Source organism: Ambystoma mexicanum, chromosome 12, assembly GCF_040938575.1.
Source record: "Ambystoma mexicanum isolate Mex_15411 chromosome 12, UKY_AmexF1_1, whole genome shotgun sequence".
Taxonomy (NCBI): domain Eukaryota; kingdom Metazoa; phylum Chordata; class Amphibia; order Caudata; family Ambystomatidae; genus Ambystoma; species Ambystoma mexicanum.
The window spans coordinates 629,140,085-629,155,725 of NC_090936.1; the positions used below are offsets into that span (position 1 = coordinate 629,140,085).

The window sequence follows — 15,641 nt, forward strand, 5'->3', positions numbered from 1 at the left end:
AAAAGGCTTGACAAATGATGCCGGCAATTACCGGCCGATAGCCCTGTTAGACACTATTGGAAAGCTTTTTGCAAGTGACCTGCAAAGAAAAATAAGCAACTGGGCAGACAAACATCCTATCATCGATACGCAACAGAGTGGCTTTACCAAACAAACGGGTACAGAGCTGAATTTGTTGATTCTTTCCCTGTTGAAACTTCACTCCATCAAAACCAAAGAGAAAATATATTTGACATTTATAGACCTAAGACAGGCTTTTGATGGAGTGAATAGGGCGTCACTATTAGCTAAATTGAGAGGCTGGAATTGTCCTAGTGAGATCCTACATCCAACAATAGCATTATATGATCGGACGGCTACAAAAATCAGGATAAATGGTAAAGGTCGTCTCTCAACAGATATCCTGATGAAAAAAGAGGTCAAACAAGGCTGCCCTTTGGCGGCAACACTCTTTAAGCTATATATAGCGGATCTCCCAGATTGCTTAAAAAAGACAGAAAATTCCCCCAAAGCTGAATAATGCTGAAATTCCAATGTTATGCTACGCCGACAATATTGTTCTAATAGACCACACACCAATCGGTATACAGCATTTGTTGACGGATCTGCTTGCCTATATGAAGTTAAATGACTTCGAAATAAACATCAGCAAGTCTAAAATAATTATGATTGGCGGCACAAATAAGCTGAAAAAGAAAAAAAAATTGGCTAATTGATGATTAAAAACTAGAAGAAGTGAAAGAAATAACATATCTGGGGATCAGATTTAACCAGTCAATAGCAGAACGGAACTGTGAACATGAATTGCATGTGAAAGCTAAAAGACTAAGTATACAAGGGGCAATTCTGAACGGGCACTACGGAAGGTTTTCTATACGTCCAGTAAGACCTTTCTATGTTCAAAAAGAGATACCAGCACTAACTTATGGAGCCGAAGCGGCCTTGAATTTAACTTGGAAAATCTGGCCAAAACTTGAAGTCAGTTTTGGAAACACCTTTTAAAATTACCAAGATGCACACTTATGGCAGCAATAAAATCTGAATTGGGGCTGCAGTCACTATTTGATTACAAGATGGAAATCGCCGGCCCTTTTGTGGAAAATAATTTTAACAGGTTATCAAATCCTAGCGAATTGTGAACTAGGGAAGAGCGCCGAGTTGTTGGCCGACTGGAAACAAAAAGGGTGGACAGTTGAACTAAAAGCGCTTGGGTCATCGATAGAGGAACTAATAAATAATCCCGAAAAAACTAAAAATAGAGAAGAGACAAGACTGGATTCTTACCTGAGAAGCACAATTAGGACATAAATCTCAAAAAGATGCAGCAATAGAACATCGTAAAAAAGTGGATTCTTACTAGCATATCTTGAGACATTTTTCACCAAACATATCAGAGAAAGACAGATGTAAATAAGACTGGAGTATACTCGATGAATGCCTTCAAACATAATACAGGGAAACGAGGTACAATGGATGGCTTGTGTCAATTTTGTAAACAAACTCATGAACTGATGCTGTAAGGATGCAAACCCTGCAAACATATCTGAAGGAGCATAAAAGCTACGACATGGACGATTGGTGGCAGTATTTTATTCAAGGGTGTAACCTGTGCTTCACCGCAGCGGCAATCATCCTACTAGATAGACTTATGAAAGAAAAAGACCTAGAAGATCTGCATGGAGGGATTGCTGCTCAGATAAATAAATGAGGACAATACCAGCCAGTAGAGCTGCAACTAACGGGAATTGATGATGAGACGATCATTTTAATAGTGATGTGAAATGTGTAAAAGGTTTTTCATCTTTAAAAACGGCAAACAATAAAAAAAACCAAAAAAAAAAACAATGCATTACTTAAGTGCCATGTTTTACCTCTCCATTACACAAGTATGTAGCTGGCTGAACTGTGTTGAGCAGCACTCCCATGGGACTCCAACTGAATTTATATCTCAGAGGGTTATCAGAATATTCAGGAGCAGGAAGCCCTCCACAGAAAGAGCTGTAGGATTCTATCTGCAACAAAATAAAAGAAGAACAGATATAAAACCCCTCTCTGGAAAATAGGATTTTGATTCAGAGATGTGTTACATACATGCGTATAACATTTTAGGCAAATTATATCTATTTTAATAGCTACAAATTAAAAATTGTTTAACACTGGCTGACCGATTTACACGTTTCTGGCGTCAGATTCCTCATTTGCATACTTGGGTGCAGCATCATCGTCTACTATACTAAGCAAACACTAGGTAATAAACATTTTGTATCCTCTTCAAAATCCCTGCATATGAAGTTCACAATGAAAACTCAACATCGATACTTCTTTTATTATACTCTTGATTGGCAGTTTAAGTTATAGGATATAACAAACTGTCTGCTGTAGAACCAGATTTCATAAGAATTCATTACTCTAAGAAACCCCACCACCTAATTTGCATTTAGGGGCTGTCTTTTAACGATCATGAGCTGGGTGGGCAATACATGATTCCTTGTGACTGAGCCCTTTAGCACCCTCGCCCAGGTCCAGGTTAAATGTGCATGCAGTCCCTTCCTTCTTGCCATGGGCCTAATAAGAGTAACTCTCCTCCTCTGTATGAAGCTGCTATGAATGCAGTTCCCCAAAATGTTTAGAGTACACTCTTTTGTGCATCTATCACATTTGGTTCTAGGCTTTCCAGTCTACCTATGACCATAGATGTTTTTCTTGGAATTAAGTCTAGTACGGTTGTATCCTCGGGGTAGCTCCATAGTGTGTGGTAAAACATACTTTCACAACCATAACCCCCCATACACTTGGTTTCCAAACCCCTCATACACTTGGTAGTGTGAGAGATCCCTAAAGGTCTTGATTGTGACATTCTCTGTAAACAATTTAATCTATGTGAAGATACCATTTGGTCAATTGTTGGACTGAGTATTGGGATATAATATCTTTATCTTTGAGCAGAACTAGATTTGTTAGAGCTCTATATTGTTGCGACTTCTGTGAAGGCATCATGATTGAGAGACAGACAACAATGTAGAAGTTTAACGTATAAACCTTTATTAACTAAAAAGGATGGTGGGGAAAATGCTGCTTGCCCTAAGCTAAGGTGTGATTTCACTTCCTAAATCAAACTAATGATAGTCTGTCAGGAAGTCCAAAACACATTTCTGCCTGTGTCCAAACCCAATGCTTGCCCTCACATCTAACTGAATACAATGTGTAGGGATGTCAACATGAAATGATAAGTGTTCCAAAGAATAGCTCAGAGCTTCTTCCAGCTCTTAAGTGGAAAAGATATTTCCCTTCCCCATGATTCAAATAGTTAACTTTACAACAAAGGTTACCTTCCCCTGGCTTTCAAGTCTTCCAATGTTTCAAAACACCACAATTCCTTGGAGCAATTCAGGTTCCAACATAACAGGTTCTTGAGATGTTTAAGGGTTCAACATACAGTTCCTTGGGGTATTTCCTCTGCTCTTTGAGTTGGGTAACTTGTCACCAAGTTACACAGTTCAGCTCATCAATCTTAGTTCACATAGGCTTTCTTCATTTATTCACAGTGTGGCTTTTCCTCAAGTGGGTGTATTCGGTCTAGGAGCAGTTGTCGGACCACACGGTCCACCCATCACAGGTCACAAAACCGACACAGCTTTCTTGGCGATGGTTCATAGGTTTCTTGCCACGATTTCATCTTCCCAATGAAAATGAGGCTTTAATTAATGTCCTTTCAACTGCCTTTGAAGCTTTACTCTCACAGATTTTATTACTGTTCACCTTTCCAGTAGCTTTCCCTTGCAAAACCAACAGAGGCTTCCCAGTACAGGGAAACGTTAATGCTGTTCCATTTCAAACTGTACAATTCCACATAAGCTTCCCAGTAGACTCTCCTGCGAAATGTATCCTCTTGCATAACGGCCTTGCTACTATCTTAGTTCTCGTGCTTAAGTATTCTTGATTCTTGGCAAGGCTTGATCATTGAGCTCCTAACATCATTAGCTTACTTGACTCATACTAATATTGGCTTGTTTGACTTTTAGTAATGCTTATTTTCCATTAACTTTTCCCGATATTCAATTAAAAAAACAAATGTGCCTGGCTTCACACCCGCCCATCCACCGTGTCCCGGGCCCCCTTTTCACTGAGGTGGACTCACCGCTTCCTTATGGTCGTATATCCCTTTTCAGCGGCTCTCCGGAGGCTCATCTCCGTTCATGGTCTGCTCACACTTGTTCCTTCTAGTGTTCGGCATCCTACATGGCTTCCCAGCTACTTACTGCGGAGCTCCTGTCAGCGATCCTGCACTGGTTAGCGTTTGTGAGCCCCTCCAATGCTCCTGGTACCTTCGCTCTGCACCTCACTGCTTTCTTCTGCTGTGCCTCAGACTGCAAACTAGCCCTGCCTGCTCTTTGCACTGGATCACGCTCCATAAACTTCCCAGTGTCTCGGGAAAGTGCCTGCTCGCTGCCAAAGCTTCTGCCCTGTACCTCTCCTTCGTGCTTGCTGTGCTTCCCTCAATACCTCTCATCCTAGCCTATTTTACAGTTCCCGGCTCCATGGAAACGAGCCTAAGAACTAGATTGCTCATGTTTCTTTGTCCAGTCTTTCCACTGTTTCAATGGGGGCCTCCTCGTCTCAGTACCTAAGTGGTGTATATTGGGAGTAGGTTGTCTAAGAAAATAGGGAAAGTATTGATAATACCCTACAAAGATCTGGGGAATATTAGGTTCTTTGGAAAAGGGAAATGGGGGATTCCATGTCTCACCCAAAGGTGCCACAGCCGCACTCCCCAAGTATCCTCCACCAGGTGATCCTCCGTCACTTCTCCACCCCCAGGGTCAGGATCAGAAAGCAACAGCCTTTCTCTGGCTACCTGGGGGAGGAGATGTTGGGGAAAAAGCGAGTGTAACCTCAAAAGTGATGGGTGGAAGGTTGTGAATAAATCTGAACCACTGGCATTGTTCTGGGCAACCTTCCACACCACCGTTTTTAGCCCATGTGCGCCATTGCAAAAGTGGTCCAGCCATATGCAAATCAGTCAGGTACTGCCACCAATGGTAGCAGCCCAGCCCAAACTGCTAGGCCAGGTCCCCTCTGTACAGAAACGCAAGCAACCCAAGACAAGTTTCGGCCTTGTTGGACCTCCTCAGTGAGGTGCAGCTTGGTTCCCTATAGCTTAGCGAGCAAGGGACTCACGTCTAAGCATACCCTCTCTCACATGGTGGAAAAAGTGAGGACACACTCAGATTCCTCACACACACTTCTACTATGCGGGTTGGATCTCAATGTTTCACAGGGGAATAGAGAAAGTCAGTCGACATTTCCTTGATCTCGACCCTTTCAGTATTCCACTGTGAAATGTGGTTGCAGATCCTAAAACCACTGCATAACTTGTGGTTTGATTCCTTTCCTTGGCTAATCCATACCAGGGGTGAATGATCTATAAAGAGTCTAAATGTCTGCCCCAACAGGTCGTACTTTAGATGGATAATTGCCCATTTTATAGCGAGCGCATCCAGCTCAATGACAGAGTAATGTTTCTCTCTTGGGAACAATTTTCTACAAATGCAGAGTATTGGTGTTCCAGGCCGTCATGATCTTGGGACAATACGGCTCCTTGTCCCATTAGAGAAGCATCCGTCAGCTACTTTTAAGACTGGTTTCTTTCAAGGTTATATAACAATTTTGATCTTCACTCCATTTGATTTTCTGGGGTTCAGCATTTCTCAGTTTATCAGCGAGTCAAGAGGTTTGGCTCAAAAAGTTAGAGATGAACCATCGGTAATAACCAATTAGTCCTAAAAGTCCCTTACATCCTCGTTTGTTCTTGGTGTAGGGGTATCTAGGACTGCTCTAACATTTTCTTATTGTGGCTGTACTGTGCCATTCCCAACAAAAGAATCAAAAGTACTTTACTGTGGATTTAGTGAATTTGCATTTCTTAGGATTTGCTGTTAACCCTTCAGTTCTTAAGAGTCTCATGATGGCATAGAGCTATGATGTTCCCAGGTCTTACTGTGGATCACAATATCATCTATATAGGCCAAGCAGAAATCAGAGTAGGGTTGTAAGATCTTATCCATCAACCAGGCAATCCAAATGGGAGGACTTTCATTGGAATAAACCAAGCGGTGTGGCAAAGGCTGTTTTTTCTTTATCCGGGCCATATCAGGGAACCTGCCAATAGCCTTTTGTAAGGTCTATGGTAGAAAGATGGACAGCGTTTCTCAGACGATCAATGAGATCGTCAATACCGGGCATCGGGTAGGCATCAAAGACAGATATTGCATTGACTTTTCTAAAGTCGATACAAAATCTCCATGTCCCATCAGGTCTGGCTGCTAACATGATGAGGAAGACCAGGGACAACTAGATGGTTCAATAATATTAGCCTCAAGCATCTGACTGACTTTCGGGATAATGGTTGCTTTCCTCACCTCAGGTAATCTATAAGGTTTTAGGTGTACCACTTTACGATCAGGAGTGCAGATGTGATGGTAAAATCCTTTCACTCTCCCTGTCTCCTCTCTGAATACATCAGTAAATCCCTGTATATATCCAACAATTTCCAGACAGATCATATGCAGATACATTCCTACGTTTCCGTTTTAATTTGTTATCCACTAATGCCCAAAAGGCACTCTATGCTAAGAACTCGACCTTGTCGATAATATGCAGATTCTGTAAATTAGATAACTGTCCTGAGACTATGGGTCATTTAATATCGGAATGTATTGGTTTAGTGGATCTGAGAAAGAATTATTTTTTTAGGTTTTTTAAAGAAAGACCCTTGTTAATACAAGAACAACTGTGGCACAAGATTTTTAATGCTTCCTCGGTCTCTCTAGTAATTTCAATTGTGAATTGTATTATAAAATTGAATTTATGATTAATTAATGTCTTTGTTACTATAATCTAGGAGTTTTAACCCATTGTTATGTCAGATGTTTTATTGTTTTTATTTTATAGATGGTGATCCATATTCATAAATGTGTGTAATTATTTTAAGATGTTACAGAGGATGTTATTTGATATTTGAAATTGTTGGGTTAATGTATTATAATACTTCATGTCAATGTAAGAGTATATTGAAAAAGTTGATGTATCAACTAACACAATGTTGAAGAAAAAAACAATACAGTAAATTGGTGGATCAGTAGCTTGGTAATAAATTGGTGTTCACTACCAAGATTCCATTATCCGCATCTCCATTTCTTTTTATAATCCCAGCCAGTACATGAACTGTGGCACAGTCAAGCTTCTGAATTGACCATGTATTGACAACAGATATGTGATGCCCTACCTTCGGTCTACCTTTAGCGCCCTTCAGTAATATAATGTTTCACTGAAGAATAAAGAAAATACATACCTATCCCCACCTCTAAAAGGGTATCCCTACAAAGAAAAGGATACTCGGGTGCACATCGTCAGAATGACACTTCTCTTAAAGGTTTTCTCCTTTCAGGCCCTTCATGCTGCCCTTCCAACCTTAGTGTCAGATTTTGTCCTCGAGAACCCCCCTTCCTCTCAGCAAATGTCTTTGTAACACAACAAAGAACTTGGTCCAGATCAGCGGACCCATTACTGTCACGAAATTGGGGCAGCTCTCCTATATTGGATTTACTGAAGTTTAGTTCAGTGGTGTTATGACTTCCACTGCCATGTGGAACTCTCCCTGTGATGCACTCTTCAGTCTCTCATGATTTATTGCTCTTACGCCTGCCACAGTGAGGAGGAAAACGTCCCCTTTCTCTTGAGTCAGTGGTCTTCTGATTAGGACTGCCCATGGCCCAAAGCAGAGACCCTCTCATTGTCTTCCTGACCCCTCACCGTTCTACCCAGGCTCCCCGTTACCGTCTGGGGACCTCTCACTGGACATCAGCACTGCTAGGGGTTGGTTCTGGTCTTGCACCTGCTTTCCCAGGCCTTCTGCTGCTTTGCGGTGGCTCAGCAAACCTGGGCTACCTGCATTGCCGGCACTGTTAGTGGATCAAGTGGTCCACCTCCTCCAGGAGGTTGTGTCACTGCCTCGCCTTTCTCCACCTTGGCTTAGTCTGGCCACCGGACTGGACAGCAATGTTTCCCACCTCTCGTCTGTGTGGTCAGACCTCTGGCTTCCTTGATTTCCAGCTTCCCGCATTTGACAGCTTCCTCCCTTCTCTGGTACTTCAGAGCTGGCTGGACCAGCTTCACACCAAAGTGAGTCCCTCTTCCTTTTTTATAGGGCCAACACTTTGTGAATGAATAGCAAAGTAGCTCATCAATTTCCATGGGATTATCTTCATGCCTCCTCGGCTCCAGTACTGTCTATTGTCACATAGTCACAATATAGCATTGGAGAGTGTGTGTGAGCAGTGTCATGAGTGGGAATGTGGTGACAGATGGAATCGGGGTGTGGTGGCCCAGAATGTACACCCCCTATACCCAGGGATAGTACATTCAAATCTGTTCAACATGTCTCCTGGGGCATCATAAGAGAAAATAGGTGGCAACATTCAAATAACCCTTCTTCTACCGTATAATGCCCAAAGCTTCTAGTATCCCAGGAATAGACCGTGAAGCAATCATTAGGTTTTTTGTGGAAGTGGGACAAAAAGGCATGTGGTAACCATTGTCAAAACCCATCCGTATCACCCTTCACATTCTCCCAATTGGGTGGCGCACCTTCTCCCACCATAGTTAGATGGTACCAAGTTGAAGGGTCCTCACTACTCTCTAGGCAAGTCCTTGCTTTCCATTTCCCATACTGCCATGTGCATCTCCCTTGGGGTTAGCTTATTTCACTATGGGACTTTGAACCCTGCTACATTCAAAGCCACTCTTGTACAGATCATTCTCATATTCCATTACAAAATCCATTCATTATTTTGTTTGAAAAATCACATTATACGAGTACAGCCTCGATTCTCCCACTAAGTCCATAAGCACAACACCATCACTGGTGACTACCCCTTAGTGGTATAAGACTATGTAGAATATGCAAAAAATGTGCCCAATTAGAGGGCGAGTGTCCTGGGCCGGCACACTTGATAATTGGAGCACACACTGGCCTATCATCATCAGTTTCTATTATGTCGTTGGTCATAGTATTTTTTTTAAAAAATTTAACGAAAATTGTGTATTGATTTAAAGAAAACGTTCACAATTAAAGTACATAACAGGAAAAATATACATTCATTGATCCACTGAAAAAATACCAACTATACAAATGCAATTTTATTTCATTGCCTAATCAACTTTAATTATCTAATAATACAAAAATACAATTTTAAAAACTACACAATAGTGGCAAAAAGGGTTTAACTAAATTAGGGTCCAGGACCTGCAAAATATGACAGTTGTGCAATATTAGATTACATGGGAAGTTTTAGTTCAGTTTTGCCGACAGTGTTTATCACATGGAATTTAATATTGTCTATTTTGCAGGTCTTGGACCGTAATGTGGTTAGACCCTTTTTGCCTCTAAAGAGGGAGTACATTAGTGACGGTTTTCATTCCATGTTTCAAGAGACAGAGGAATTAAACATGGACACCCGTGCAATGCTAAGATTACCGTCAGTGAAAGGTCACCATAGGTGTTGCAGTTGCTCAGAGGGTCCATCGTCCATGCAAATCCCTACCTTTGAAACGGTGGGGAAGAAATGGCCATTGCATCACTTCACGAAATGCAAAACATCATGTGTCGTATATGTGATTACATGTCCATGTGATAAGCACTACGCACTCAAAACTAAAAGACTGAAAGCACAAATATTGTATGCGCAACAAGGTAACAGTGCCATTGGTGGCATATTTTCAAACAAACATCTGATGATTTTCAGTGGTGTGTAGTTGAAAAAGTTGTGACCAATAGGGGAGGTGGATCAGTCTATGTCCTCTTGGCCAGGCATGAACAGTGGATTTAGCAGCTGCGATCACACTTAGATGGTCTTAATGACTAGCTTAACTGGTCAGTGTTCATTTGAGTGCCTAGTTTAGATGAAAATAGGTATTTTTCAACTATCTATGATTAGCCCTTTTAGTTACCATTTTTTTAACCTTTTGTTGAGATATCTTGTTGGCACTAGGTGGTCTAATTGTTCGATATAACAAGCACTAGGTGTTTGTTGACAGAATGCAATCTGAAGCAGTGTCAGTCTCGCTCCACACAAACACTATTTTTTAATCTGGGATCAGCAGCCCTATATTTTTTTTAAAAATGGCCACCACATTAGTTACAATCATAGTGAGCGCGCTTCACAGAGTTTTTATCTCAGTTGCTTGTTTGTGACAAATGGCATATTTGATGCTGTTTATATTGGTGTAATACTTAATATATAGAGCATCGCAAGTATGTTTCAAGGTTTTGCAATTAGAATTATACCCAATTGCTATCTATGTTCTGTATACAAACCCTTCAATTGGGCTAACAGCCCTTCCAACATGGCTGTCGTACTAGGGACAACCACAGTAATAGTGTTTAACTCAGTCCTACTTTAGTTTCTCACTATGGGAGAATCATCATAAGAGTTGCTGTACAAATAGATAATAATTTACGAAAGCAGCCTGGCCTGTATGATATGTATGCACGCAGAGGTTGCAGACAGCAATGATAGCAGTTATCATTTGCCTAGGTGGTAAAGGATGACCTAGTAAGGTACACTACGAGTGGAAATTGTGTTTTCTGTGTTTTAGTATGGACATTTGCCCGAGGAGGGACCCTGTGGTCTTGAGGTGTTACAGTTTGAGTTGAATCACTGTTTCAGGTGACCTTCCTGAGACTGAGTGTTTGTGGTTAACATGGCATGACTAATGGACGGTTGGGACCGAATGTGATGTTGGTCACTGTACTACAGGTACATTTTTTAGATTCTTCATTTGTGCCATTGTGCTTTGTCCTCTTTTGGTGTCTCAGTGTGAAGAAATTTGACTTTAGCAGTTGTGGAAAGAACTAATTCCCTTGCATATTTATTTATGCATTGATGTCGAGGAACAAATCAAATAAGCAAAAACATGGCTCTCGATTGAACAAAAGGGTGCTGTAGAGGTATTTGTTCACTTAGTATACCTTGTTTCCCCTACCCTAATCATGGTTTGAGTTTCAATTCTGTGTTTTGTATTATATTTTAGTCTTTGAAATTGGCCTGGACGAAGAGGAGTCCATCTTGGGTATTCGTCGAAACTATTAGCTTACCATTGGGGTTACATGTAATGGAGAGATGAATAATTCCCCTCACTTGTACTTTCACAACTAATAAATTAACTGCACGATTGTTCGCGACTAGTTGGCCCTTCGGTTATGGTTTTTACTCCTGACTAGGTGGGTGTGCTATCCCTGAGATTGTGCTCCCCCTCTAGCTATAAATCTTATTAGGCATATTGCACCTTATTGACACTTACTAGCACTTTAAGAATGATGTAATGTTTTCTTTTTAAATTGCAAAAAAATATGTGGTTTTCATTACCAGTATCCTTGTGATGTATAATGTCCTGGTCCAATCAATTTGTATGTATATCACTCTTATGTGTTTGATTATTCGTTGATGAATAAAATGTCAGTACGACCATGGTTATGTGAAGGATAATCTATGACTGAAGTTTGAGGGACTGTGTCCCTGATACAAGTAAATTAGGCTTTCACTGCGTACTTTTATGTGCGAAAGTCACATGGCTTCTATTACGAAGACAATACGTGTATTAATATGTTTTTATATGAAATTAAGCATTGAGCATGTGCCCTTGCACAAAGCAGATGATTCAGGAACGCCTTTGAGAAACTGTGCACAACGCAAACACCCCATCCGCATTCAACTTCTCCATTCTATCGCTAGTATGCTCTAACAAACATCTGAATATTAAAACAGAAACAATTTGACACCAGCATGTTTAAGTGAAGATCAAATGGGATCTTTTTTCTTCCCTCATGCCATATTACGTTTTCTAGGCAATTAACTGTATTGCTTGTAATGTGGCTATTGTGCTACAAAAAGCACAGAGCCACCTTACTACTTAGGATACTGGAAAGTACAAATATTTAACTATTAGCACCAAAACACTCTTCCATTTTTATGATCAGTAGTGATCAAAACCTTCAACAAATAAAGGAAACTTTATGTCTGCCTTCGACTTTACATGTTCCCCTGTATTAATAGAATTCTTGGGGCACAAAATACCTTGCCAGGGGGACAGGACATTTCCTCTGCCACACTCCCTTTAACCAACATACTCAAATAATCACTGTAACAATTTGTATTCTATTGCCCATTTAGAAGGCGCTTATACAGCAAAACCCTGTTTCCAAGCGCCAACTGAAGCATTTATTCAAGGTCACTGCTTTACTGGTTCTACACTGGACTACAATGTGCTATAGTAGACTTAACTATCAAATCAAACACCTTAAAATGTTTGAAGGCACTACCTTTACTTTTTTATTCCAGACACCTTGATTAGGGTATGATGCCTTTATTACTCAACTCAAAACATTGAACTTGTTAGATGATATGAGCATGAAGAACATCACCCTGGCCTTGTAACTGAGGGAGGGGGTCGTCAACGAGGACCACAAGTTAGGTAAGGGTCCTTACTGCAAGCGATAATGACCACTCCCAAGGTCTAAAAGGCTATTAGTGCATGGTGGTAATAGCAAAACATGTTTTGGTGTTTCGGTTGTGAAGTAAAAAATCTATTTTAAGAGTGAATAAAGTAAATGGACAAAACTGAGTTAGTAAATTAAATGTGATTTGATTTTGCAGTATTTAAATAACATGGTTGTCATAAATTAAGCATTGTTATTGCAACCTGGTTGAAATTGGACTTGCTTTGACATGATGATGCATTAGTGTCATGTAAAAGTTAACGGTTTCTCTATATTGTGAGGGGTCAAAAATGAGAGCTGGACACAAGTTATGGTATTCTCAAAGTCAGACATTTTATTAAACAGAAGTGGGCTGTGAAAACACCTCTCTAGCCCTATTCCAACGAGGAACTTCCCTAGCTAAAAGACGAAGACTAAAGATCAGTCTGTGTCAAGTATACAGTAACTTAAAGAGTCGTTCTTGTGTTCAAAACGCTCTAAGCAGATCCCCACACAAGAAACAAAGGGTGCAAGGAAATGTCTTTGACTTGATGTTAGCAAAAAGTGCTCACAACCAAAAATATAAGGATGACTCCAACAAAAGTGTATTTCAAGGAAAGATGCTTGGATACAGAGGGTGGTTCCCTTCCCCTGGATATTTAGGTAGGATGGCAAGAGGTTCTCTGTATTTAACAGTTCCCTTGTGTTTTCACTGGATTTACAAAGCTCTTATGCAAACAATAACTTCCATAACCGTCTTTCTTTAGCTCTTCTTGTAACTTTGGCAGATTGCATGGTATACTCCCCTGCCAGGAATCCTTCTATGGATTTTTCAGATCCTCTGGTATACTCCCCTGCCAGGTATCTTACCACAATGTCAGCTGCCTGGTATACTCACCTGTCAGGACTTTTTATTTGTTTCTCTGTTCTTTCACTATACCAAAGTAGCGTATTCCCTGAAGTGCTTGGTATATTTGCCCACGGTAACACTTGCTTCAGCTTTCCCCCTCATTGGCATCTCATGCGTCTGTACTTGCTTGGGGTTTGTTGTTGCACTTTGTCTTGTCTGCATTCAAATATTCCTCTTATTGGGTATTTAATTGGTATTGGGTTTTGTCAGCATTCAAACAATTTTTGAGTATTGTCTGTATTAGCAATTTTATACAGTTCAGTCACTCTGTTGCATGTGTGTAGTTATTGTAGTTATGCCCCGGGGTCCCCAGCGGTTTTAGGCAGACTCACTGGTCATTCAAAGCGTCGGACTCTGCAATGAAGCTTCCTCACTGGTGCGGCTTCCCACACTGTGCGGACGTTCCCCTGCGTTTCCTGAAACTCTGCAATCACTTGCTGGCTTTCCTCAGTGGCCTGGACCGGTGAGTGAGGTCTCTCTGCAAAATTGTACCTCCAGGAGCTCCTCTGCGACTCCCAGCGCTTGCATGGTCCTTCAGGTGTACCTGCTGCACCTCTCCTCCCTTCTCACCACACTGGTATGCAAGTCGCGTGTTCGCGAGCCACCGCCTGGATTTGCACGTCTTCTCTCGCACTGCTTTCTCCTGCATGGTTCTCTTCCGCACTGCTTTTTCCATTAGTGTGGATGCCATTTTTAAATGTTCCACGCACTTTAGATTCAGTAAAACAACTAGCCTGCGCGTTTGGCTTTGGGCTACTCTTGGTTTGCATGAACTCCTTCCTCATCCTTGTCTCAGTGCTTGAGGATTTATGGGAGTTAGGTCCATAGAGGTTACTGGATTTCTTAGATGGTGCTGTTCAAAATTCTCATACAAAAGCACAACAGAACCAGAAAATGTTGTGAGTGTTTAAGTCATAAATGGGGGCTTGACTAGAGTGATAAATAGGAAAGGTTTCCTGACTTTTACTATAAGGTGGAACCGCTAGGTGACAATAAGCCATTAAGAACTCGGTTATTATAGGGTCTTCAGGGGAAAGGGGGAATACAGTGTCTCGTCCGATGGAGTCACCACCTCCCCCCGGTGGTTGTCTCCTCCCATGTGATCCTTCCTCATATAGCCAACCCCAGGGTCAGGATCATGCAGCAGCTGCATTCCCTGGTCACATGGGAGGTCACCGCTGGGGAATGACCACTGGTTTCATCAAAATATGAAAGTGAAAGTATTTTCCAATGTTTTAGTTTTCTCTTTTTGTGTGTTAAATAGCATGATGGAGCAGAAATTGGGCCTCCCAGAGAGTAAGTGTCTTGTTGAAAAATCTCTTGACTGAAAATTGTATTGTTGCTTCCCTGGCTGCTTTTGAAGACAGAATGTTCAGAATGTAGTCAATACCAGTAGTTATTGACTGCACTCTAAACATTCTGATTGGCTGAGAGGAGGTGATTAACAATCTCCATGTGCTAATGTTATTTATGTATGTAGAGTTTGAATAATTTCTAACTAAAGCCTGTCCATTTTGTTTTTCCTTTGATTTTTTCGTTTTATGTTGTTTCATGAATATATTCATACCACACAGACCTTGAAAAAGTGCATCTTACATCATTATCACTGAAAAGAGAGCAGACATGTGTCAGCAATGGTATGAGTCATTTATCATTTTGGTGTCAGCGTGTCCTTCTACTTTTAACTGTTATCAGTATTTATCAAAACTGTTTTTAATGTATGTCATTTTAAGTTGGATTGAACACCTTGAATATGTGCAAATCACAGGTGATTATAATCCTATTAATCTACCATCTTAATCTACCATCGTGGATCGGATTTCTTCCCCACCTTCCCTATCCCTTAGCTTAACTAAAACCCCTTGATGTAGGGCTGTAGAAATTGAGATAGCAGCACCATGGTACAACCCATAAAGAGAAGACCGCATAGGAACAATTAGGGACACCTGAATCTCCAATACACAATCAATAATTAGAGCAGATCATGTGGCCCAGGTCAGTTTTCCCTAAGAAATGGATAGCAGAAATGATGAGAAGTTGCAATAAAACAAGCTTTCAAGATTCTTAGAGGGTATAAAGAGATCAATCGGAGGACTTGCTAGATAGAGATAGAAATGGAGAGCTCTGAGCACACTCTTAGGCGACTGCTGCGGATTCACCTCTTTGAAAAGGTGTTAGGCAAAGTTGAGCGAGAAT

The 15,641-nt window shown here is 41.0% G+C and overlaps 1 protein-coding gene across 1 annotated transcript in view; it reads right to left on the reverse strand.

Annotated features, from left to right (window-relative positions):
* Positions 1 to 15,641, reverse strand: part of AASS (aminoadipate-semialdehyde synthase) — a 950,357-nt gene that overhangs the window by 194,886 nt on the left and 739,830 nt on the right. Inside the window, exon 18 of the mRNA XM_069629092.1 lies at positions 1,872 to 2,012. Coding sequence (XP_069485193.1) covers positions 1,872 to 2,012 — 141 coding nt within the window. The remainder of the gene's footprint in view (positions 1 to 1,871; positions 2,013 to 15,641) is intronic.